This window comes from Ptychodera flava, chromosome 9 (assembly GCF_041260155.1).
Source record: "Ptychodera flava strain L36383 chromosome 9, AS_Pfla_20210202, whole genome shotgun sequence".
NCBI lineage: Eukaryota > Metazoa > Hemichordata > Enteropneusta > Ptychoderidae > Ptychodera > Ptychodera flava.
In genome coordinates this window covers 26,288,414-26,315,720 of record NC_091936.1, presented here as the reverse complement: position 1 = coordinate 26,315,720, position 27,307 = coordinate 26,288,414, and the positions used below count along the sequence as shown (strand labels likewise).

The following is a 27,307-nucleotide window of genomic DNA, read 5'->3' as shown; positions in this document are numbered from 1 at the left end:
TCGAAACCTGCCGTGGACTTCAAGTTCAAATGCAAATTACAAATGCCAAATACAATTACTAATTACTATCAGTGAATCAAATACGAAAAAGGAATGCAATGTGAGTACGAGAAAAGCTTCGCTAACATAGAACGTTGACATATATCCTATGGAGGTACAGTCTTATTTTTTTTTCTTATCTCCATGCACGTATTCAGTGTATCTATCTCCATGATGATCTCGCTTCTGCTACGGTAGAACGCTTAAACGCCAACTAAACCCCCACTGCCCCCCCCCCCCCCCCGAACTGTGGCGGCGCTCGCTTTCCCCCACTTTCACGAGAGCGCCGCCACCGTTTGGAGTGTGATATCATATTCAGCACAGAACAACAGTACACGGTCAAACCAACGTGTAACAAGCCAGCAAACCGTAAGAAGTTATTATAGTGCTATGGCTGAACAACATGTCGCAGGATTGCAGCGGGTTATTAAGCAAGAACAAACATTGGAGTATCAGCGCAGTGAAGGTGCACAGTGTCAGCTACCGTTCAAAAAAGACAGAGGGCGAGCGATTAACATTGTCCCGGTACCGTATCGTCAATTTTCATGTCAGTCATCCTTTTTTTAGCTCCATGGGCACACTTTGGCAAACACTGAAACCTGGCCCTAGCGTAAGAGGAGTAGAGGATTCCCAGACCATCGACCATCTGCATCTGTGGTCAGAATCTATAAGTCTAATATTACACCCCGCACACAGTGCCACTGATTCTTTCATGTGAATGCTGCATACACTGGCAAGTCAGTGTCAAAGGTCAGCGCATACTGAGTTAACACTCAGTCAGACCGGAAGACTGATCATGTTCACTTGACATTTTGTTATGTGAGTCACTCACGTTTTAATACTCTCTTGTCGCTGGAGCATGGAGTCTTCTAACTCCAACTTAGGCTGGAGTAAATCTTGTGTGAAGGGAACGAAGTAAAATAAGATAAACGTGAAACAAGACCTAGAAAATACAACCATATGTACACTCACCACCGGGCTACAAGGCAGTATTAGTATTACAGAACTGTAGCAATTATTTGTTATTTACAAATTTATGATTTAATGAACATTAGTATACTTACATAAGTGCCAGACAGCCAGACTACACTGAAATCTTAAATTACATGTACGTTCAGAATATATGCCAAATTCATGTGGTTGTTACAGGCCCCTGAAAGTACTGTCTTATTTTTGTAGCATTGCACAGTAATGTACATGTACAGTCATAGTTCTCTGAATGTTAAATAATAGGATGGGAGCCAACTGTAAAGCATCAAAAGGTAACTCGTATGTTCCGGTCACCGCTGCTTCTCAAATTTCCATAATTTCTGCCCATTTTGGCAGATCGATAGCCAAGCATCAAGTTGAGCTTGTTTCCTACTCTAAGCTACCGTACACAACATGTAAAGCCTGGGCCATCGAGAAATGATGCATCACTGAGAATTAAGGCCCTGTTGACAACTGCAGGTTAACATATCTGATTTGTATATCAGTTAACTGAATTCAAAATTAGCGCGTCAGTCTTGAGTGACATAGCGGAAGGGTAGAGTATCCATAAGCATAAATTGGATATGCTGACACATTGACAGACCAGCCTATGAACAAGTTAGACAGTTTGGTACTTATGTAAGCATACAATAATGACAATATTATATTTTAATGTTAATAATCCTAAATCTTTTAACAACAAATGATTTTTAGCTTTATTGTTATGCTAATACTGACTTGTTGGACCTGTGTGCTCGCCTTGCATGAGGCTGCACATAACCCATGTATGTGAAGCCCTTGCTCATCCCACACTACCATTACAATGCTTTCACTACTTGTGCAGATATTTTCCAGGTGAAATCTTTGAGATGCACATTTTGATAATCTCGTGAACTGAGAACCAAACATCAAAACAATGTCGTGTCACCTTGATATCATATCAGTGCAAAGAGTTAAACTCCTTCCCACATATCTTTCTAGCGAATGACTGCTGAACCAGGAGTTGGAAACTAGAAATTTTCTGATCATGGATATAGGGGGTTTAGGTATTCCAGCTTGTCCCAGATGATCACATCTAGAGTCAAATTTCAATGTCAGCCTCATATTGCCCATCATTACTGTAATTGTCCTCCAAATTACAGTTTAGAATTCCTTGATTGCCTGTTGATTTCTTTGAATTGTTTTAAAGCATGCGTAGAAATTTGATACAGATGGATCCATGACATTTCACACCTCTTAAAACACCCCTTTGGACCATACAACCAAAATAGTCAAGCTACATGCAGTGATCCTCCGTGTGATGTGATTTATTGAATACACATTATGATGACACAATTTACAAAATCTATGCAAATTAAACTGTAATTGATGATGGTCCCAAAAATTCAAGTCCTACCAGGTATTTGATGTAAAAACCACAAATTTTGCACTTGTGCATATGTAAATATTATGGTGGTAACCGTTACTAGCCTCATGAAGGGTTTTTTAGATTTTATCTGATGTGGGACCACAACATGTTTGCAAATATGCTTGTGTAAAACGTAATGAATAAAATTTAAAAGAACAAGTCGACTGTGAAAGTTGGGCCGTGTGAAATTTTGCTAAAAATACCAATATTAAGTTTGCCAATGCCAATGCTTTCAAATCTTAACTTGTGTAATAAGATTGTGACTGATTATCTTTGTGTTTTTTTCTTATTTTCTCTCAACCAGAATATGAAAAAAAGAGGAATGGGGTCATGTACAAACTGTGGAGTACATTACTACAACCGATGCAAACCTGAGTACTGCTCCAACTGTAGACATAATATTGGAGGGATGTATCACAAAAAGCGAAAGTTGCACCCCCAGCCAGTTGTGAAAATTACAGACCAACTGTATTCAGTCAAAGTCGCAGGAACTGGGAATGATCATCGGTGTTTAGTTCTGAAAACACCGACCAGCCAGATCTGTTTGCATGAACATTGTGTGTCGATACGAAACAGAGTTGGCACTTCTAAGACAATGTTGACCAAGTTTGTATGCCAGCATATTAAAAAACTGGACCTGACAGTTAAAGATACTGGCGTAGCATATGGCGTAACAAAAGAATACATCAGTGTACTGCCATTTGCCAGTGGTGTAAAAGAAGAGCTGTGCTCATTGGTTGAAAGTCTTGGCAATAATCCGGCTGGGGTTCAAGTTTCTGACAAAACGTACGTAGTGTATGGGCCACCAACAGCCAGCAATGCGGTGGGATACTGTCATGTATCTTTAAAAGGCTATTTTCACTGTACAAGTCCTGAGTGCCAAATACTGGAAGTAAAGACAGAGCAGTCTGCATTTCAGAATAAATGCATTCATTTTTACATGCTGTGTGCTTGTTTGAAAGATGTTACAGCTGGAGGGACACGTGTCCGAACTATAGCGGCAACTGCTTCATCGACATTAGCTCGAGCCTCAGTATCTGGCCTACCATCAACAGCAGCATTGTCATCATCCCAGGGTACACCATCAGCGTCCTTGTCAAGGCCAACCCAGCCATCTACGGCATCACAGCCTTCAACACCAGCAACACTACCTCCAGAAGCGACACAAGACCAAGTGCGCCTAAAAGAAATGGAATCTGTTGAACAAAGATTGCCTAGCAGAGAAGCTACCATAAATGGACTCGCACAGATCACTCTACCATGTGACAAAGAGAGCTTGAGAGCTTTGATGAAAGTAATACAAGCAAATGACATGAGAGGATGGCCGGAACTTTTTCAACCAGAGACGCCGATATGCATAAACTGCGGTGGTGAACTGGGCTCACCGAGGAAGAGGTCTGGGAGAGGCAGTGATGATGTTTCCTACTTGGTGACCTTCCAATACGCCCTGAAACCAGTGAAAATATTGGTGAAATACTGTGGGAATAAACAGTGTGGAGCTATGAACATGGCTATGCCCATACACCAAGGTGAGTTCAAAAATGTGTGCATCATGTATTTGATAACGTGGAAGTAGTGATTGGGTTCTCTGCTTTCATTTAAGGTAGAACGCAACTTGGGGATGGATATTTGGGCTGTCAAATTTTATCAAGTCTTTTCTGTTCTACCACTTGTGGGGGATCTTGATATAAGGTAATTTGTAGTCTTACTTTCTTGAAAATCGAAAATTTTCTTTTTTGCCATAGAGTTAACACAGGGATTGCTGCCATTTTGCATTTCAAATATCAGGAAATCTTGGGTAATTTGTCTTTCTACTATACCAAAGTTTGCACAGTGACCCCTGATTGTTATTCTTGATGTGGTAAGAGAATACTTGAAAGTTTCATGGAGGAAACTTTGAGCAAAAGTTTAAGTCTTTCACTTTTGAGGCGCACACTACCTTAATGAACCTTCAAAACTAGTGGGCTCACATAGCTTGACAAAGGTGTAGTGCTGAGGTGATCACTTTGAAGTTTGAGTGGTAACTTGTGATTATAAAAAAATAATGTCATGCCCTACGTATCTGTACTTACAGTCCAGCTTGTAAACATCTATGATAATTCACTGATATTTTTTTTTTCTCAGAAGCTGTTTTCATGATTGCCTAGAGCAGTAAGACTGTAGAACTTTTGGGTACAGATCTCAGTTTGAAGATTCATGGCTGATTTCTTAAAATTTGTTGATGGAATCAGCAGGCATGTTCTCACCGAGTGTTGCTCTTGTTATGGCAAAATATCAATGTGATAATTTATTCATTTAATTATGTGCATCTATATGCACTGCTACAGCAGGCTGACTGGTCGTGTCAAGTTTGTGTTGGTAATTGATAACCATTGAATCAAACACACAAGATTTAAATCACAATATTGATCTGCAGTGTCATTGATGATACATTTCTGTGCTTTTTTTTTGCAGGTCTTATTAATATTGCTGACAAACTCATGGTTTCCATCGACATCTTTGTCCACTTGAGACATTGCATGACAAGGGGACTGTCCATAGGAAAAGTAATCAGCGCTCTAATGGAGACGTTTCTGTTGAAATCGGTATGGAAATTTACAATCTTTTCTTTTGTATATTTTTTCTCCACATTTCTGATAAAATGGAAAATTACTGATCATTGTGGCAGGGAGAGCAAATAACTTTTTGTGATCATCAGACCGTAACCACTATCCATGTACTTCTAGATATCAAATGACCTACTGTAATTGGTGGCCCTGTGTTTCCACTGGGACTCTTTTTCATGAACTTGATGTTGTGGCACAGTTCAACTGTGTCGTAAAGGTAGAAGGCGCCTCGGGGACAGATAGTCAGATTCTCAAATTTCTACAACTCTTTTCTGATCTACCACTAGTGGGGGCTCATTTTAAAGCTCTTGGAGAAAGGAAAACTTTCATCCTCTTAGTTTTTCTGAAATCCAAAATTTATATTTTTCCTATAGAGTTATTATGAGATGGCAGCAATTTTGTTTTGGCCTCACAGTAATTGCAACTTCTAGTATTATGTGACAATTTGATTTATGATATTGACTGTTTGACTTAAGCGAGATAGATGAACTGAGTTTTATCTGTGAAAAGATAGAATCTGTGTACTGCATGTTGCGATTTGTAATTCAATTTGAAAAGTTTCCAATCAAAACTTTCCAACTTTAAAATGTGTTTCTAATTCCTGCAAAATTTGCATAATGTATCACATGACAGTCAATAAATGCAGATTTTTCTTAACTGATACTTTAGATCATAGCATTAGTCATTGTTGATAATTTTCTTATATTTCAATGTTGTCACATAACTTTATAGTTTCTCTTAACTTTATTTCTCAGTTTTAAAAACATTTTTGGGTTACATTCGAAAAGAGTCTTTTGCTCTTTGCTTCTTCTCATGAAACTAGTAATTTGTCTCTTCCTTTAAATTTTAGATAACTCAAATATCAACGACTGAACAGGAATACTTGGAACGTTTGCTGAGCAATGGATATTATGGTTTTGAGGGCATGACACTCAGAGACGAAGACAGTGATAATTGCGGTATACGTGGGGCAATTCAACAGTATGTAAATGGTGACGGAAGTGAAAAGAACAGCCGTAACTCAATGCTTGTAAGTATGAAGTATCAGATAATGCTGCAAGAACAGTCTGTCTTTGATGTACATATTACACATACCTGTGGGAGTGTTTTCACTTGCCTGCCCAGATTGCCGTCCAAGTAGGTCTGTCTCAAGGTAGAACACGCCTTGGGGACAGAAATTCAGGCTTTCAAATTTTATCAATTCTCTTCTGATCTACCACTTGTGGGGGCTCATTTTAAAGCTCTTGATGAAAGAAAAGTTTTGACCGTCTTAGTTTTTCGAAAATTTTATTTTTCCCCATAGAGTTAACACAGGGATGGCAGCCATTTTGAATTTCAAATATTGGGAAATCTTAGGTAATTTGTCTCTCTAGTACCAAATTTTGCACGGTGACCCCTTTTTTTGCTCTAGTAAGAGAATAGTCGAAAATTTCATTGACAAAAATTGAGCAAAGTGTAAGTCTTTCACTTTTAGGGCGCATAGTACCTTTAAGAAAAGCACAAATGTTATGTAATCTAAATTGGTTATCAAGTTAAAATGAGTAAAGTATTTTGACTGAGAAAGACAAATGCAGGCAGTGAATTATATTTGATTTGGTCAAAAGTTTATAATTTCCACTGCAAAACAAAATTACCAAAATTTACACCACAGGACTGAAGACACAGTAAAACCCATAATGTACACAACTCACAAGATGTACACAAGATGTACACAACTCAGAATATGTACAAGACTCACAAGATGTACACAACAAACAATAACTTCTGTAGTCACATGTATAATTTATGTATTCTATCTAGATAAATGATGATGATGATGATGATGATGATGATGGTGACAGTCATAATGATGGTGATGGCAGTGACAATGACGGTGACAGAGATGGTCATACCAAAGAGACGGGAGACAGACTGAGGAAGATCAAACGTCACTTCTTAGAAACACTTGCATACACCAAGTCCAGCAGTCCATTGATTCTGAACTACAGAGAAATTGGAACCATGTTAACGCCAGCTCTGAAAGGACGTAGAGTTGACACATGCAATGCTGAAAAGCAGAAAAGGAGTTATGTAAAGAAAAGCAGATCAAATCAAGGAAACTAAACAGATGTGTCTCCTATGTTCCTGTTTTTGGGGGAGATGTATAATATATGTAAATAATCAGAGAAAGGTATATTCAATATTGCATTATTCTTGTTCATTTTAAAACCTTCTGTAGTTCTCATCATAGAAAGTCTTTGAATTGCTCCAGCTGTATTGATGTAGGTTTTACTTGTAAATCCCTGTAGTTGTATCAGTAGTGAAAGTTTAAATCCTGACAGTTTTATCGATATGAAGATTGTAAACTGCTGAGGTTGTAATCATACCCCATCATTTCTAAACTATATTGATTTATGTTGAATGCATGCTAGGCTGTTCACCATTTTTGTTTCAGGCAAGTAGTCTCATAGCGATACCAGTAGCAATTTTTTATCATATTTGGTTAATAATGCTAGAGAGGTGATGTTTGTAGGGTTTGCTGACTGTTTACCAACACAACTGTCACTGTAGAATCCTGTTTGTGTTGTAAAGAATAAAGCAATGTTTTGTTTCTGTAATGCATACACTTTGTTTACTTTTGTCTTTCTGACTGTAGTTCCATACAAATCTTATGTAAAATGTAATCCCTCAAACTTACTATATTGTAAAGTTTAATCCCTTTGACCACCGTTTTTTAAACTTCAACTCACAGATTTCCACCAAAGCCCAACCCCCTTCCCAGTAAAAGTGACTTGAGTATCGTATGCATGCACATAGAATTATATCCTGCAATGGTTCAACTGGTCCAATATAAAGTTAAGGGGTTTGGAGGCAAATACTAGTAGTCCGTTGCTTTGATCATGACAAACTTTTTGAAAAGCTTGATACTGTACATACTGTTTCTTATTATACATCTTCCATTGAGAAAAATATAATTTATTGTATGCTGAAAAGCCGTACGGGTCCGTTATATGTATGGTTTCCAAGTGGCCCATCCCTTGAGGTTGTATCTGTGTGTTACTGTTGAACATTTCCAAGGGATTCATTGGATGAGTGCCAGAACATGTACATTCGTCTATGGGCGAATTGTCCCAGAGCTGAATAGCCCACAAGGGACTGTGCTATATGTCACACTTGGTGCTGCGCCATTGGATATATAAACCTCTCACCACTTTCAACTTTTGTGAAGAATAATATAAAATACAATAAGGCTGCGTTCACAAATAATGGCGGGGGGGGGGGGGGGGGGGGGGGGGGGGGCTGGAGGAATTTTGATGGCGATCTTATGTTTTTCAGACCTACCCTCAGTCGCAAAAAATCAAATCCCCTTCTATATGACCGAAACTGTTCAAGTCCCCCCCCCCCCGAAACTATCATATAACTGCGTATTTATAAGGGATGTATGCGGAAAAAAATAAATACGTATTGCGCAGTTCGCAGATGTTGGACACTACTCTTTTTTAACGCATCCACAATTATTCTTTAGTGATTATAGAAATGTTGTCAGCAGTTTTTAGAGTCATATTCCTAAGGTAAGTTCTTAAATTGATTCATTTTAATGCATCATTGGACTTTTTGGATTCATCAATTTAAGCCGACGAGTTAATCCAAATCTGGTCGGTTAAATGGAACCACAAATGATGATCATGAAAGAGTATGCAAATTGTGAATTCCTGGCTACACTTTGCCAAATGGTGAAAAATTGAGCAGGGTAACCTATTGAAGAAAATTTTTGATAAAAACTACAGACATATATGACCTATATGCTACTTAAAAAGTTTTACAAAATTGACAATATATAAAATATTCCATCAAATAAAGCTTTTAATCTGTGAAATTTTGGGTGCAATAATGGCAAATTTGGTAAAAAGGAAAAAACTCCATTTATTCACGCATTTTTCATTTAATTATCTTTACTGTTCAAAATTTTACTTTTTTGTTTTCGTACGATAAAAATGTGAACGTTTCATTGACTGCATGGACTTAAAATGAATGGTTTTATTTATTGATGATCACGAAAACAGCGACTTTTCACCGTTCATTTGTAGAAAATCAAGCATAGAGACCCTAGGCCCTACCTTTTTTCTTTGAAATTTGATTATTCTCATATACCAGAATTAAAAAGCCCCGGTGTGAAGGTATATATCTACAAAATAGCTACAATAAGTCTATTACAAGTGTATAAGGCTGCGTTCACAAATAACGATTAGGGGGGGGGGGGCTGGAGGAATCTCGATTGAAACCTTATTTTTTTCAGATCCCCCCCCCCCTGAGTATCCTAAAAAATTTTCAAATGCCCCCCCCCCTCTATGTGGTCAAAATTTTCAAGCCCCCCCCCCCCAATTATCACAGGCCCGCATATTTGTAAAGGATGTGTGCGCAGAAAAAATAAACATGTATTGCGCCGTTCTGCTCACAGGTGTTCAACACTACCTGTATTAGCACTTTGTAAAGTCATATTCCTAAGGCAAGTTCTTTAAATGCATCAGTGAATTTTTTAGATTTATTGGTCTAAAAGCCAACTTGAGTTAATCCAACTCTGGCCAGGTCAGTTGCTCCTGTTGAAGAGCACACAAAATGCAATCATGAGAGAGTAGGAAAATTGTGCATTCTGGCTAATTGCCGTATTGCACAGTGACCTACCAAAAAATTGTTTCAAAACTACAAGACCTATATGAATTAGATGCTACTCAAAATTGACAATGCAGGAAAGTTAAAATATTCCATCAAATAAATGTTTTAATCTCTGAAATTTTGGGTGTGATAATTGCAAATTTGGTTAAAAAATAAATAATTCCATTTGGTCACATTTTTCTTCGAGTCTTTACTATTCAAAGTAATCTGTATCATTTTATAATAAGAGTGTGAAAATTTAGAAAATCAAGCATGGTGACCCCATCTTTTTTATTAGTCCCCGCGGACGAAGTCCGGCGGGGACTTATAGATTGGGTCCCGTCTGTGCGTCCGTCCGTCCGTCCGTCCGTCCGTCCGTCCGTCCGTCCGTCATCAACAGTTTCTCAGACACTGCTGAACCATTTTCGTTCAAACTTGGCACAAAGGCATAGCACTATGACCTACAGATGCACGTCGATTTATTTTGTGATACGATCAAATTTGGCCGCGAGGCGGCCATTTTGTTGCGATTTTTCATGTCTGTGGACCATAACTCAGACATCCTTGAGCAGATTCTGTTCAAACTTGGCACAAAGGCATAACACTATGGCTTTTATATCCATGTCAAATAATTTTGTGATATGATCCAATATGGGCGCGAGGCGGCCATTTTGTTGCGATTTTTCATGTCTTTGGACCATAACTCAGACATCCTTGAACAGATTCTGTTCAAACTTGGCACAAAGGCATAACACTATGGCCTACATGTGCATGTCAAATTAGGTTGCGATACGATCCAATATGGGCGCGAGGCGGCCATTTTGTTTGCGATTTTTTGTTTCTTTGAACCATAACTCAAACATCCTCGAACCGATTCTGTTCAAACTTGGCACAAAGGCATAGCACTATGACCTACAGATGCATGTCAAATTATGGGCGTGAGGCGGCCATTTTGTTGTGATTTTTCATGTCTTTGGACCATAACTCAGACATTCTTGAACCGATTCTGTTCAAATTTGGCACAAAAGCAAAACAGTATGCCCTTCATATGAACACCAATTATTTCGTGAAATGATCCAATATGGCTGACAGGCGGCAATTTTTTTGCGACTTTTTCATGTCTTTGAACCGTAACTCAAACATCCTTGAACCGATTTTGTTCAAACTTGGCACAAAGGCAAAGCACGTACTATGGCATGCATATGCATGTATCAATTAACCTTGCGATAGGATCCAATATGGCTGCAGAACTGCCATTTTGTTGGAATTTTGCATGTCTTTGAATCGTAATTCAAGGTCATTACACCCATTTTGCCCAAACTTGGCACAAAGATCAAGCACTATGGCATACATGTCAATTTACTTCGTGACATGTTCCAATATGGCTGCCAGATTGTCATTTTTTTCCAATATCGCTGCCCGATGGTCATTTTTGGATTTTTTCATGTCTTTGAGGCTTAATCATATGCAAATATTCCTTAACCAATGTTGTTGAGACTTGGTACTAAGATAAAGTACTATGGCATACATATGCATGTCTACTAATTTTGTGCTATGATCCATATGGTCAATAGACAGCCATTTGATTTCAATATTGGTGTGATTTTTTATGTTTTTGAAACATAAACATAGATCACTGTCCCTCGATGGACTGATTTTGTTCAAACATGATACGAAGATAAAATACTATGGCTGCATTCTTGTGCACATTAATTTGTTTCATTATATGATTCGAAATGGCTGATGGCTGATTACAACAACATACCCGATCCCATAGCATTTCCAAAATTCCACCAAACCATGTGTATAGTATGTGCCATCATGACACTAGAGGCAGTGAGGGCATCGTTATGTGTGATGTAATCAAAAGTTCCTTCAGTGGTCATTACCGGCAGAGATGAGTCATTTATTGAACGTTCCTCAGATAACTTTATTATGCAAGTCACAGGCCTGATGCACCCGTTGCATCAATGTCATTCCACAGCGACCTAGACCACAGCTACCTAGACACCAAAGATTATAACAAAATGGACAAGCGGGGACTGTGTCATCAACGATGACTTGTAATATTTGATTATTCTCATATGCCAGAATTCAAACATTTATATGTTTTCTTCCATGTGTTGCTCTCTGGCCTGATCTTGTGTACAAGTGAGTTTCACTGTCATGAGTGTCATTTGACCCAAACCCTTCTTCAACTACCATGTACATCAGAGCTGTCTCTGTCACTGTTCAGGTATGCAGTGACAGTGACACTGCAGTAGCAGGGTAGTATCTGGTAGTGACACTACCCGTAGGCTGTATAAACTTTGATAATTTTGGCAATATTTTTGTTCAGTTTTACAACTGCGTTCTTGTTCTACTTTCTACAGCATGTTGAATTGTCCATGGCGTATTCAGCTTGCTATCACAGCCCATGTGTACCATGCATTTGTATCACTGACAACTGACTGTCAGTCTGGACTCAAATTAAATTATCACCAAATACATATTTATATTTATATATACAGGCTTTGTCGACAAACTAAATATTGTGTGTTTGAGCATTCTGTAGGGAGATAGCAAGAAACTGTAGTTGTTATATTGCATAGAAATATTGCAGAAATCATTAACAGTTGCAGCTTCTGCCCTGTTACGAGGCTCAGGTTTGTTTTTTTACGACAAATCACACTTTTAGATTTTTTCGAGATAAAAGTCATGAAATGTGACAAAATGGTTCTAGATTTTGTTAAATTATTACTAACATTACAACATTTTGATGACATAAAAAAAATGGTATTCATTTTTCATTGAATTACCTACAAAAACTTGGAATTGGAAAATGTAAAACTCAAAAGGGACCCAAAAATTTTCAAGTCCCCCCTACAGGTAGAGCAAAATTTTCAAGTCCCCCCTCCACTTCCCCCAAAATTTTCGAATCCCCTGAATTCCTCCAGCCCCCCCCCCCCCAACCGTTTTTGTGAACGCAGCCTAAGTATGTTTTCCGGTCATGAGCGTCAATGACCAAATCTCTTCTTATTATAATTACATCAGAGTCAGAGATAAATCTGTCACTGTCACTGCCAGTTTGCTGTGACAGTGACACTGTCCTTAGGCAGTAGTTGTGCAATACCTTTATTAACGGATAATTTTGACAATATTTTGTTCAGTTTATACAACAGCATGTTGAACTGTCCAGTATTCAGCTTACTAACTCAGCCTGTTTAAGTCTACTGTGCATTTGTGTAATTGACAAATGACTTTCAGTTTGGGCTCTAATGCCATTATAACCAATAGTTTTACATGTATAAGCCCTAAAAGCTTTTAATTGAATATTGTTTTTAAATTGCAGAAATTGCAAAATTTCCGTGGAATGTACGTGCTGATTTAACATACTCACCATCAGTAATCATGATTAAATAGTACTTTATAAAGTTCTTAAACAAACAGTGCATATATATTTATAGTCGAAACCTGCCGTGGACTTCAAGTTCAAATGCAAATTACAAATGCCATATACAATTATGCGCCAGTCAATGTAAACCCCCCCCCCCCACCTCGGGCGATACGGGAAAAATGTGGGGATTAGACCGTTTGTGCCATGAAACTGTGCCCGAGGGGGTGGGGCAATTGCCTCGTTTTGATCCCCCTATTCCTTTGACGGACAGGCCCAGAAGATGTTCGTAAATAACTACGCATGCGCACGTATGCAGGGCCTGAAAATTACCCGAGGTCCCGGACCAGTGATTTTTTATCCCGAACCAGTACTAATTACCCCTAAAAAGTCCGCAGACCAATTCAAAAAAGAAGACAATTTATTTTGCAAGGGAATGTCTAGTGCTTTTCCCAGATTGTGTTCTAGTGTCTTTTGACGAAAAATTAGAAACTACGTCCCCCAAAATACCGAAGTTACTGAAACCATGGGGGTAGCAGAGACGCACTAAGGGACTGGTCAGTTTCTTCGGCCTGGGGGGGGGGCGGTGGATATTTTTTGCCGACGTCAAAAAGTGGCTGACCCCCCCCCCCATTCCAAATTTTGAAAACAGGGTGACCCCCCTATTCCAAATTTCTAAAACAGGGTGACCCCCCCCCCCGGGCGCGACAAAGGTAAAACAAAAGATGGACATAAATTATATATATATATATATATATATATATATATATATATATATATATATATATATTATATATATATATATATATATTATATTTTACATTTTACATATATTTATATTTTAAATAGTCATTCTATGTTTTAGTGAAATTGTTGACATGTCAGTTGTAAGATAGGAATTTCAAAGTGCCAATCTTAAAGTTTAAATACAGTACATTTTGAATGAGCTGTATTTTGAATGAGCTGTGAATGTATTTCACACTTTCTCTGCTTAACCAGATGTCCTGAACTGTTGTACAGAAATGGATGTCAATCATTAATATCAAAGAGGAAAAAGCAGTGAATCAAAAACTTTGATGGGTGTTAAGACTTGCCAACCATCCAATTAAATCTACTGAGGAGCCATAGAGAGCTTTTTTAGCCAAATCTGATGTGTACAGTGTCTGAGAGGACCTTTTCTTGTGTAACATTGAAACCATAAAAGCACAGCTAATAATGACAAAAACTGCCTTTTTTAACTGTTATTTTGTTCATAAAAAGCATCTTTCTACAGAAAACCTATGAAACAAAGGAAAATAATTGCATCAATGAGAAGGAAAGATATCTTGTCATTTTTCTATCTCTAAAATAAGTCACTGTATCAAATATATATTGTGAAATATTTGTGCATGTTGCTTTCTCATACTGAATTCTCACAGAGAGAACAGAAAAGTATCAGGAATTTGTCATCCTTTTCATATGAAATGCAGATTTCATAATGGTACACTTTCACTTAGCAAACATCAAGATATCTTTGAAAGTATGGCGCCCGAAGGGCGCGCCAAAAAATATGAAACATCCTGATATCTCTGATATATATGCCTTGTATATTAAAGTCATGCACCTGAAGGGCATGCTGAAAGATGTATGATATATTAAAGTAATGAGCTTGAAGAGCACGCTAAAAAATATTGAACATACAGATATCTCTGATGTATGTATGCTTGATATGTTAAAGTTGGGTGTGCTGAAAAATATGACTGATTATTAAAGTTACGCGCCCGAAGGGCGCGCCGAAAAATACAACTGAATGATGAATTTTGTGGCTGACACTAGCATTTTAGGCAATGATGAGCCTGTGTCAAAATTCAAAAACACACTGACCCCCCTATTGGGCATTTCAAAAACATGGTGACCCCCCCCCCCCATCACCAAAGTCAAAAACAGGGTGACCCCCCCATGAATCCACCGCCCCCCCCCAGCTGAAGAAACTGACCAGTCCCTAAAGCCAGTTACACGAAAACCAAGAGCCCATTCCATTGAGAGACTACGTCTTTTAGCTACAAAAATTACAATAATTATCGCGTCTTTAAGTCAATCAAACATTTAAAATTTAGTCTATTTCTTTCATCACAACATAACTCTAAAGGAAAATCAGTTACTCTATTACAGTTTGCGATTCATGATATGAGCCAGGCGATGTGCGTCCTCTAGCCACTGCACTGCAAAAATCAAATGACGGGCCACGTACTCATTTTACATGTAAAATTTAATGTGGTAAAAACCAGACCATAGCCTCAGCTAAAAATATCAGCAACCCCAAAATTGTGTGAAAATATTATATCTCTGTCTATCAAAGTAGTATTTTGCAGTAAAATTCTCTGGAAGGAGTCTCATTACAACTTTCCGATCGTCCGTAGCACGTGGAGGGACCGTGTCCGTAGTAAGCAAGCTTCTGAATTTAGAAGGTCACCATGCTGAATTCGTTATATAGTCAAGACCCCCTAGCTCGATTGTAGTTGACCTTAACAAGAACCGCCTAGCTTGTCAAAACAGCGTTATGGCAATTTGCTATTGCTATCAAAGGAAAAAGAAGTCCCTCTCAGATATTTGGTGTTTTCAACCTATTTTTTACAATTTAACTGGAAGAGAATCAACCGCTGGGCAATTACAAAAATGAAGTGAACTTTATAGCAATAGTAAAAAACATGTCAAGTGTGTGTACAAGAACTTGAGAAAACTACCAAGTAAATGTTTATGCAGTGTGTCTGTATTAAAAAGATTGGCAGTTTATGCTGTATGTAAATCCCAAGCAAATCTGATAGAAATGCATATATAACATGAGTATGAGAAATGAATCATTCTTGTATTGTAAAGCAAATTTTTGAGGACCAGTGGATTTTACCTTTGGACCAGTGAAAAAAAAACCAGGTCACTGGTCCTGGGACCAGTGGGAAAAAAACAGAAATTTTCAGGCCCCTTGTAATGGTATGTTGTTGTTCAGAGCGGTAGCATGGCGAAAGGTGGCTGTCAAGGCCATGTGGGCCGGTAAGCAGCTTTTCAACTGGCTATTGATGAACGCGATGCAGCAATATTCAGAGGTGTGCATGACAGTTCATTTGTGATTGATGGCTTAAATATCGATAACTAAATAAATGATTTTCATCTGCCGTATATTCTTATTTTTTGGAAAACGTGAACATACCATACGCAAAATTTCCCACATTTTCCCACGTGAGCGTGACATTTCGGATGTTCACGATGCGTCATCGACATGGTCCAGCACTAAAAAGAGCTCAACTCTATTTTTGATAAAGCTTAAAGGGACAAAGTCAGCCATTTTTCATGAATTTGTTTGATGCGATATACTACTTATTTTGTTTGACATGTTGAAAGATACTGAATGAATGAGTGACCATACATATATTCGACCCCAGTTTTATACAAATTAAGTAAAACCATCGCGAAAACGAATTAATGGTCATGACCGTTAATTCATTTTCGCGATGGTTTGCATGTATCGTGTCTAAAACTGGGGTCGAATATAGCATGGTCAGCCATTCTTTCGGTATCTTTCGACATGTCAAACAATATAAGTAGTATCTCACATCAAACAAAATTCATGAAAAATGGCCGACTTTGTCCCTTTAAATTGCTTGTGTATTTGGAAAACATGTTCGGTCACGACGGGATTCCTTTTTATGTTCGCTAAATGTATTATCAAATTTATTCATGATGACAGTAGCTAGGGAAACAGTTCTGTTTCATCAGTGTGATCATTCTGATCATCTGTTCTGTTGAGTTTTACACAGTATCTTTCTGCCGTGTTTTGTGAATAAACACGGATCATTGTGAATTTTCATTCCTCTGCTTGTTTTAAATCAGTGCATGACTGATGTAGAATGTGTCATTGTGCTTGTAGCATGAGAGAGAGAAGACAAAAAAGCTGCACTTGTGAGATTGGACCTCATGTCTCTCGTTTATCAGCTTTAATTAGTTTATTGAGGCGACATGTCTTGTGCGATACATCTGGTGTTTTGATCTAATTGAATCATTTGTTCTAGCCTGAAATATGTTTATGCCTGACAACATACAAGCAAACTAGACTGAAAAATATTGTAAATGTTTGCTCCAAAATAGGTGACGTGACAGTGACACCTCAACACTTTTATCTGGTCACAGTATAAGTGGCTGAAAAACAAATGCGAAAAGTATGTTATTTTCCTGGATCTATTTGTGTTGATTGTGATAGACATTTGTGAACAGCATAAATGTCACAAAACCTATGCTGTTTTAAATGATAAAAATTGTTCTAAAGTTGAACATGAACTTTTTATATTGATGCAGGTTGTTTACGACATGAAAATTCCAAAGACTGACATGTGTGTAGGAATTTACAAATTCCCCACCCCCATATGTGGGGGATTTACTTGGGTTAGGTGGGGATTTTCCGGATTGTCTTGCCCCAGGGGGTGGGGCATTTGGCAGATTTCACAGGTCTAATTTCCAAATCCCCCACTAAACCCCGAGGTGGGGGGGTGGGGGTTTACATTGACTGGCGCATTACTAATTACTATCAGTGAATCAAATACGAAAAAGGAATGCAATGTGAGTAGGCCTACGAGAAAAGCTTCGCTAACATAGAACGTTGACATATATATCCTATGGAGGTACAGTGTTATTTTTTTTCTTATCTCCATGCACTTATTCAGTGTATCTATCTCCATGATGATCTCGCTTCTGCTACGGTAGAACGCTTAACTAAACCCCCACTGCCCCCCCCCCCCCCGAACTGTGGCGGCGCTCGCTTTCCCCCACTTTCACGAGAGCGCCGCCACCGTTTGGAGTGTGATATTCAGCATAGAACAACAGTACACGGTCAAACCAACGTGTAACAAGCCAGCAAACCGTAAGAAGTTATTATAGTGCTATGGCTGAACAACATGTCGCAGGATTGCAGCGGGTTATTAAGCAAGAACAAACATTGGAGTATCAGCGCAGTGAAGGTGCACAGTGTCAGCTACCGTTCAAAAAAGACAGAGGGCGAGCGATTAACATTGTCCCGGTACCGTATCGTCAATTTTCATGTCATCCTTTTTTAGCTCCATGGGCACACTTTGGCGCACACTTTGGCAAACACTGAAACCTGGCCCTAGCATAAGAGGAGTCGGGGATTCCCAGACCATCGACCATCTGCATCTGTGGTCAGAATATTGTAACACCCCGCACACTGTGCTGATTCTTTCATGTGAATGCTACATACACTGGCAAGTCAGTGTCAAAGGTCAGCGCATACTGAGTTAACAATCAGTCAGACCGGAAGACTGATCATGTTCACCTTAGGATGATATTACCATATTTAGAAACTTGCTAACGTTTCTTTTGGCTGTATTCAGATTTCCTAAATACCATCACATTGTAAAATTGAGATTTCTTGACATTTTGTTATGTGAGTCACTCACGTTTTAATACTCTCTTGTCGCTGGAGCATGGAGTCTAATCTAACTCCAACTTAGGCTGGAGTAAATCTTGTGTGAAGGGAACGAAGTAAAATAAGATAAACGTGAAACAAGACCTAGAAAATACTACCATATGTACACTCACCACCGGGCTACAAGGCAGTATTAGTATTACAGAACTGTAGCAATGATTTGTTATTTACAAATTTATGATTTAATGATACAGTATTCTGTCATGATTGTATATATACATGTACATAAGTGCCAGACTGTGCTGAAATCTTGAATTAAATTCAGAATTTATGCCAAATTCATGTGGTTGTTACAGACCCTTGAAAGTTGTCATATTTTTGTAGAATCGCAGTGTACAGTCACAGCTCTCTGAACAGTAAATAATAGGAAGGGGGCCGACTGTAAAGCATCAATTAAGGTAACTCATATGTTTTGTCCACCGCTGCTTCTCAATTTCCATAATTTCTGCCCGTTTAGGCAGATCAATAGCCAGGCATCAAGTTGAGCTTGTTTTCCTACTCTAAGCCACAGAACATGTAAAGCCTGGGCCAGCGAGAAATGATGTATCGCTGAGAATTCTGGCCATTTTCAAACCATGTTGACAACTGCAGGTTACATGCCTGATTTGCACATCAGTTAAAGCGCAGTGGTCGTCGCGCTGCGCATCCTCCTAAGGGGGTCCCCCTCTGTTGTAAACAAATCCAAGAACGCCGCACATGTTACGGGTTGATTGTAATGTTTGCTATATTGCCGCTTGTTAAAATGGCGGCGGCTGATCTGTCACAAGCATACCAACTAACCAAATGTAACACGCAATTAAAGGTCAATTAATCTAAGTTAAATATCTGCTGAATATTGAACAATAATTGCACGCTGGATTGGGATCATACTTGCTCATGATTTTCTTTAATCAGTGAATGGGGCTCGGCTACTGATATCGCTCGAGCCATAGAGCTAGACGTACGCAAGTACGCATGTATACGCCAACAGACTATCAACGACTGGGCTCTAGTTTTCGACATCGCTAGCAAGGACGAGAGCTTTCATTTCAAGAGGCTCGACAGGCTCAAACTACAGAAATCTACAGCTCGCAGAGCAATGCCCGCTGCAGCAAGAAGCATCTCTACATCTGTTCCGTTCCGTGGTCTGTATGAACGTCCGTGTCAAACCGGGTATATGGCGCGCTACACTCGGCTGTGGAGAATCCAACTCAACTACAAAGTTTACCCCGTTTTGGGGTGCAAACGAGAATTCGGAGTACAGGTATCAAGTCAAGCGAAGGACCTTTCATAGGTCTTCTTGTTATGTGGGGTTTATCTCACTTGAAAGAGGTTTCAGACCTACCTGGCAATCAGGAGGTACAACAACGAAGTTTGCCCAGCACCGGTAGGCCTACACCAGGTAGCGGTTGGATCACTGCCATGACCGCGCGCGTGCACAGGACCGGGGCACAGGATCTCTCGATACGTCTATGCAATTTTCCTGCCAAATGCCGCGAAAACCCGCTCGTTTTGTCTATTGTTTCCTGTCATTTTACTATTTCTTACCACGTAATACTATGAGAAGTAAGACATGGTGATCAACAGTCGTCGCGGGCCGGCCGGTACGTTGTGGGACCCGATTCTCTATATCCGTGTACGTCAACGCGGTGACCGTCTCCCAACAACATCTCCCGTGTCATGCTCTGGCTTGCCGATCATGGTCTTGAGTGTAATTTTTTGTGGTAGGCATTGTGCTTGTTGCTGGTCTACATATATAGGCAATGTTGATCATTTTAGTTATGTATTTTCACTGTACTGTACATAGCATTGTGTACAACCAGCGTGATCGCGCGCGATCAAACCTTTTGAATACTGTGTCTGCGTACAGTAAACTCAGCGACATAATTTGCTGAGTGTAGTGTCCCAATGTTCGTAGCTCTACACGAGTTTATAGATAGAAATACACCACTGAAGTTCGTTTCCGATCTTAATATTTTACTGTTGCATGATGTTGAGTCTTACAAAGGCCGTAACAAAGTGGGGGACTGCTCCCATCTCACTCCTATTGAAGTTGAGAAGACTTATGTTTACAAAAATTTATGTTTATCACAAGAAAAATCACGCACGCGCAGCGCGACGACCACTGCGCTTTAAATGAATTCAAAATTAGCATGTCAGTCTTGCTTCAATAGTGGAGGGATAGAGTATCCATAAGCATAAATTGGGTATGCTGACACATCGACAGACCAGCCTATGAACAAGTGAGACAGTTTGGTACTTATATAAGTATACGACAATGACAATATTATATTTAAATGTTTATAATCCTAAATCTATTAACAACAAATGATTTTATTTTTATTATGCATAATACTTACTTGTGGATCTGTGAGCTCGCCCTGCATGAGGCTGCACATAACCCATGTATGTGAAGCCCTTAACTCCTCTCACGCTACCATTGCCTTTACTACTTGTGCAGATATTTTCCAGGTGAAATCTTTGAGATGCACATTTTGATAATCTCGTGAACTGAGAACCAAACATCAAAACAATGTCGTGTCACCTTGATATCATATCAGTGCAAAGAGTTAAACTCCTTCCCACATATCTTTCTAGCGAATGACTGCTGAACCAGGAGTTGGAAACTAGAAATTTTCTCATCATGGATATAGGGGTTTAGGTAATTCCCAGCTTGTCCCGGATTGTCTCTTCTAGAGTCAGATTTCAATGTCAGCCTCACATTGCCTATCAATAATTGTTCTCCAAATTACAGTCTAGAATTCCTTTGAATTTGAGCAATCTGAGTTGATTGCCTGTTGATTTCTTTGAATTGTTTTAAAGCATGCGTAGAAATTTGATACAGATGGATCCATGACATTTCACACCTCTTAACTCACCCCTTTGGACCATACAACCAAAATAGTCAAGCTACATGCAGTGATCCTCCGTGTGATGTGATTTATTGAATACACATTATGATGACACAATTTACAAATAAATTTTACGCACATTACACTGTAATTGATTATGTCCCAAAAATCAAGTCCAACCAGGTAATATCGTATTTGATGTAAAAACCACAAATTTTGCACTTGTGCATATGTAAATATTATGGTGTGTAACCGTTACTAGCCTCATGAAGGGTTTTTTAGATTTTATCTGATGTGGGACCACAACATGTTTGCAAATATGCTTGTGTAAAACGTAATGAATAAAATTTAAAAGAACAAGTCGACTGTGAAAGTTGGGCCGTGTGAAATTTTGCTAAAAATACCAATATTAAGTTTGCCAATGCCAATGCTTTCAAATCTTAACTTGTGTAATAAGATTGTGACTGATTATCTTTGTGTGTTTTTGCTTATTTTCTCTCAACCAGAATATGAAAAAGAGAGGAATGGGGTCATGTACCAACTGTGGAGTACATTACTACAACCGATGCAAACCTGAATACTGCTCCAACTGTAGGCATAATATTGGAGGGACGTATCACAAAAAAGCGAAAGTTGCACCCCAGCCAGTTGTGAAAATTACGGACCAACTGTATTCAGTCAAAGTCGCAGGAACTGGGAATGATCATCGGTGTTTAGTTCTGAAAACACCGACCAGCCAGATCTGTTTGCATGAACATTGTGTGTCGATACGAAACAGAGTTGGCACTTCTAAGACAATGTTGACCAAGTTTGTATGCCAGCATATTAAAAAACTGGACCTGACAGTTAAAGATACTGGCGTAGCATATGGCGTAACAAAAGAATACATCAGTGTACTGCCATTTGCCAGTGGTGTAAAAGAAGAGCTGTGCTCATTGGTTGAAAGTCTTGGCAATAATCCGGCTGGTGTTCAAGTGTCTGACAAAACGTATGTAGTGTATGGGCCACCAACAGCCAGCAATGCGCTGGGATACTGTCATGTATCTTTAAAAGGCTATTTTCACTGTACAAGTCCTGAGTGCCAAATACTGGAAGTAAAGACAGAGCAGTCTGCATTCAGAATAAATGCATTCATTTTTACATGCTGTGTGCTTGTTTGAAAGATGTTACAGCTGGAGGGACACGTGTCCGAACTATAGCGGCAACTGCTTCATCGACATTAGCTCAAGCCTCAGTATCTGGCCTACCATCAACAGCGGCATTGTCATCATCCCAGGGTACACCATCAGCGTCCTTGTCAAGGCCAACCCAGCCATCTACGGCATCACAGCCTTCAACACCAGCAACACTACCTCCAGAAGCGACACAAGACCAAGTGCGCCTAAAAGAAATGGAATCTGTTGAACAAAGATTGCCTAGCAGAGAAGCTACCATGAATGGACTCGCACAGATCACTCTACCATGTGACAAAGAGAGCTTGAGAGCTTTGATGAAAGTAATACAAGCAAATGACATGAGAGGGTGGCCGGAACTTTTTCAACCAGAGACGCCGATATGCATAAACTGTGGTGGTGAACTGGGCTCACCGAGGAAGAGGTCTGGGAGAGGCAGTGATGATGTGTCCTACTTGGTGACCTTCCAATACGCCCTGAAACCAGTGAAAATATTGGTGAAATACTGTGCGAATAAACAGTGTGGAGCTATGAACATGGCTATGCCCATACACCAAGGTGAGTTCAAAAATGTGTGCATCATATATTTGATAATGTGGAAGTGGTGATGGGGTTCTGTTTTCATTTACGGTAGAACACACCTTGGGGATAGATATTTTGGCTCTCAAATTATATCAAGTCTTTCCTGTTCTACCACTTGTAGGGGATCTTTATGTAAGTAAATTTTTAGTCTCACTTTTTTGAATATCGAAAATATTATTTGTTGCCATAGAGTTAACACAGGGATTGCTGCCATTATGAATTTCAAATATCAGGAAATCTTAGGTAATTTGTCTTTCTACTATACCAAAGTTTTGATTTGGTAAGAGAATGGTTGAAAGTTTCACTGAGGAAACTTTGAGCAAAAGTTTAAGTCTTTCACTTTTGAGGGCCATACTACCTTAATGAACCATCAAAACTACAGTGTAGTGGGCTTAAATAGCTTGACAAAGGTGTTGTGCTGTGGTGATCACTTTGAAGTTGGAGGGGTAATTTGTGATTATAAAAAAATAATGTCACGCCCTATGTATCTGTATTTACAGTTCAGCTTATAAGTGTCTATGATAATTCACTGATATTTCTTTTCTCAGAAGCTGTTTTCATGATTGCCTAGAGCAGTAAGACTGTAGAACTTTTGGGTACAGATCTCAGTTTGAAGATTCATGGCTGATTTCTTAAAATTTGTTGATGGAATCAGCAGGCATGTTCTCGCCCAGTGTTGTTGTTTTTATAGCAAAATATCAGTATCGTATTTTTGTGTGCAATTATATGCACTGCTACAGCAGGCTGACTGGTCGTGTCAAGTTTGTGTTGGTAATGGATAACCATTGAATCAAATACACCAGATTCAAATCACAATCTTGATCTGCAATGTCATTGATGATACATTTCTTTGTTTGTTTTTTTTTGCAGGTCTTATTAATATCGCTGACAAACTCATGGTTTCCATCGACATCTTTGTCCACTTGAGACATTGCATGACAAGGGGACTGTCCATAGGAAAAGTAATCAGCGCTCTAATGGAGACGTTTCTGTTGAAATCGGTATGCAAATTTATTATCTTTTCTTTTGTATATTTTTTCTCCAGATTTCTTATACAATGGAAAATTACCGATCATTGTGGCGGGTGGGGAGAGCAAATACCTTGAGAATTTCGTGGTCATCAGACCATAACCACTATCCATGTACTTCTAGTTATCAAATTACCTACTGTACTTGGTGGCCCTGTGTTTACACTTGGAGTCTTTGTCATGAGCTTGATGTTGTTGCACAGTTCAAATGTGTTGGAAAGGTTGAAGGCGCCTTAGGGACAGAAAGTCGGACTCTCAAATTTCTACAATTCTTTTCTGATCTACCACGAGTGGGAGCTTATTTTAAAGCTCTTGGAGAAAGGAAAACTTTCATTGTCTTAGTTTTTCTGAAATCCAAAATTTATTTTTTCCCCCATAGACTTAACACAAGATGGCAGCAATTTTTATTTTGGCCTCACAGTAATTGCAACTTCTGGTATTATATGACAATTTATGATACTGACTGTTTGACTTAAGCTAGATACATGAACTCAGTTTTATCTGTGAAAAGCTACAATCTGTATACTGCATGTTGTGATTTCAAATTCAATTTGAAAATTTTCCAATTAAAACTTTCCAACTTTAAAATGTGTGTCTAGTACGGTACAACTACATGTACACAAATATAACAACATCATTCCTGCAAAATTTGCATAATGACATCAATAAACGCAGATTTTTTTTAACCGATACTTTAGATCATACCGTTGGTCATTGTTGATAATTTTCTTATATTTCAATGTTGTCACATAACTTTATAGTTTCTCAGTCTTAACTATTTCTCAGTTTTAAAAACATTTTTGGGTTACATTCGAAAAGAGTCTTTTGCTCTTTGTGTGTTCTCATGAAACTACTAATTTATCTCTTCCTTTAAATTTTAGATAACTCAAATATCACCGACTGAACAGGAATACTTGGAACGTTTGCTGAGCAATGGATATTATGGTTTTGAGGGCATGACCCTCAGGGACGAAGACAGTGATAATTGTGGTATACGTGGGGCAATTCAACAGTATGTAAATGGTGACGGAAGGGAAAAGAACAGCCGTAACTCAATATTTGTAAGTGTGAAGTATCAGATAATGCGCTAGAACTGTCTGTCTTTGATTATGCATACCTGTGGGAGTGTTTTCACTTGCCTGCCCATGTTGCCGTGGAGGCAAGTCTGTCTGAGGGTAGTTAAGGTAGAACTTGCGTCGGGGACAGAAAGTCGGGCTTTCAAATTTTATCAATTCTTTTCTAATATACCACTTGCGTAAAGCTCTTGATGAAAGGAAAGTTTTGATCTTCTTAGTTTTATTATGAAAATCAAAAATTTTATTTTTTTGCCACAGAGTTAACACAGGGATGGCAGCCATTTTGAATTTCAAATATGGGGAAATCTTAGGTAATTTGTCTCTCTAGTACCAAATTTTGCATGGTGACCCCAGATTTTTGCTTTGGTAAGAGAATGGTCAAAAGTTTCAGTGAGGAAAGTTTGAGAAAAAGTTTAAGTCTTTCACTTTCAAGGTGCATATTACCTTAGGGAAAAAGCATCAATATTATGTAATTTAACATGGGTCACCAAGATGAAATGAGAAAATGGGTGGAGAAGGCAAAGTAAGCAATAGAGTATTTTGACCATAGGAGAAAGACAAATGCAGGCAGTGAATTATATTTGATTTGGTCAGAAGTTCATAATTCCACTATAAAACAAAATTACCAAAATTTACACTACAGGCTTGCAGTCACACTAAAACTCATAAGGTGTACACGACTCACAAGATATACACGACTCTCAAGATGTACACAACTCACAAGATGTAGACAATATGTACACGACTCACAAGATGTACACGACTCACAAGATGTACACAATATATACATGACTCACAAGATGTACACAACTCACAAGATGTACACAACTCACAAGATGTACGGTATACAAGTCACAAGATGTACACAATATGTACACAACTCACAATATGTACACGGCTCACAAGATGTACACGACGTACAAGATGTACACAATATGTACACAACTCACAATATGTAAACAACTCACACGATGTACAAGACTCACAAGTTGTACACAGCTCACAAGATGTACGGTATATGACTCACAAGATCTACACGACAAACAATAACTTCTATAGTCACATGTATAATTTATGTATTCTATCTAGATAAATGATGATGATGATGACAGTCATAATGACGGTGATGGCAGTGACAATGACGGTGATGGTCATACCAAAGAGACGGGAGACAGACTGAGGAAGATCAAACGTCACTTCTTAGAAACACTTGCATACACCAAGTCCAGCAGTCCATTGATTCTGAACTACAGAGAAATTGGAACCATGTTAACGCCAGCTCTGAAAGGACGTAGAGTTGACACATGCAATGCTGAAAAGCAGAAAAGGAGTTATGTAAAGAAAAGCAAATCAAATCAAGGAAACTGAACAGCTGTGTCTCCTATGTTCCTGTTTTTGGGGGAGATGTATAATATATGTAAATAACCAGAGAAAGGTATATTCAATATTGTATTAATCTTGTTCATTTTAAAACTTCTGTAGTTCTCATTATAGAAAGTCTTTGAATTGCTCCAGCTGTATTGATGTAGGTTTTACATGTAAATCCCTGTAGCTGTATTGGTAGTGAAAGTTTAAATCCTGAGATTTATTGATATGAAGATTGTAAACTGCTGAGGTTGTAATAATACCCTATGATTTCTAAGCTGTATTGATTTATGTTGAATGCATGCTCGGCTGTTCACCATTTTTCTTTCAGGCAAGTAGTCTCATAGCGATACCAGTAGCAAATTTTTTATCATATTTAGTTAATAATGCTAGAAAAGTGATGTTTGTAGGGTTTGCTGACTGTTTACCAACACAACTGTCACTGTGGAATCCTGTTTGTGTTATAAAGAATAAAACCATGTTTTGTTTCTGTAATGCATACACTTTGTTTACTTTTGTCTTTCTGACTGTAGTTCCATACAAATCTTATGTAAAATGTAATCCCTCAAACTGACTATATTGTAAAGTTTAATCTCTTTGACCATTGTTTTTGTAAACTTCAACTCACAGATTTCCACAAAAGTGAATTGAGTATCGTCTGCATGCATCTGGAATTATATCCTGCAATGGTTCAAATGGTCCAATGGTTTGGAGGTATATACTAGTATTCCGTTGCTGTGATCATGGCAAACTTTT

General features: G+C 38.6%; 2 protein-coding genes across 3 annotated transcripts; both read left to right on the top strand.

The window, feature by feature from the left end:
- Nucleotides 1-341: 341 nt before the first annotated feature.
- Nucleotides 342-7,619, top strand: LOC139140494 (uncharacterized). The gene is made up of 5 exons (XM_070709798.1): nt 342-564; nt 2,721-3,945; nt 4,871-5,001; nt 5,873-6,052; nt 6,823-7,619. The coding sequence occupies exons 1-5, from the start codon at nt 430-432 to the stop codon at nt 7,123-7,125; spliced, it is 1,974 nt and encodes a 657-aa protein (XP_070565899.1). The 5' UTR covers nt 342-429; the 3' UTR covers nt 7,126-7,619.
- A 10,223-nt stretch (nt 7,620-17,842) lies between these two features.
- LOC139140493 (HMG domain-containing protein 3-like) lies at nt 17,843-27,307 on the top strand. 2 transcript variants are annotated; one of them, XR_011554001.1, is made up of 6 exons: nt 17,843-18,071; nt 21,835-23,058; nt 23,953-24,083; nt 24,992-25,171; nt 26,276-26,621; nt 27,182-27,307. XR_011554001.1 is itself a non-coding variant. In XM_070709797.1 (5 exons), exons 2-5 carry the CDS (start codon nt 22,470-22,472, stop codon nt 26,552-26,554), a joined length of 1,179 nt encoding a protein of 392 aa, XP_070565898.1. In that variant the 5' UTR covers nt 17,843-18,071; nt 21,835-22,469; the 3' UTR covers nt 26,555-27,049. The 2 variants fall into 2 exon arrangements, 1 of the variants encoding a protein (XP_070565898.1); XM_070709797.1 differs by lacking the exon at nt 27,182-27,307 and having other exon boundaries at nt 26,276-27,049.

Coding starts and splice junctions, on each gene's coding strand:
- LOC139140494 (XM_070709798.1), top strand. CDS start 430: ATGGCTGAACAACATGTCGCAGGATTGCAGCGGGTTATTAAGCAAGAA. Junction 565..2,720: donor GAGCGATTAACATTGTCCCG/GTACCGTATCGT, acceptor TCTCTCAACCAG/AATATGAAAAAAAGAGGAAT. Junction 5,002..5,872: donor AGACGTTTCTGTTGAAATCG/GTATGGAAATTT, acceptor TTTAAATTTTAG/ATAACTCAAATATCAACGAC.
- LOC139140493 (XM_070709797.1), top strand. CDS start 22,470: ATGCTGTGTGCTTGTTTGAAAGATGTTACAGCTGGAGGGACACGTGTC. Junction 23,059..23,952: donor GGCTATGCCCATACACCAAG/GTGAGTTCAAAA, acceptor TTTTTTTTGCAG/GTCTTATTAATATCGCTGAC. Junction 24,084..24,991: donor AGACGTTTCTGTTGAAATCG/GTATGCAAATTT, acceptor TTTAAATTTTAG/ATAACTCAAATATCACCGAC.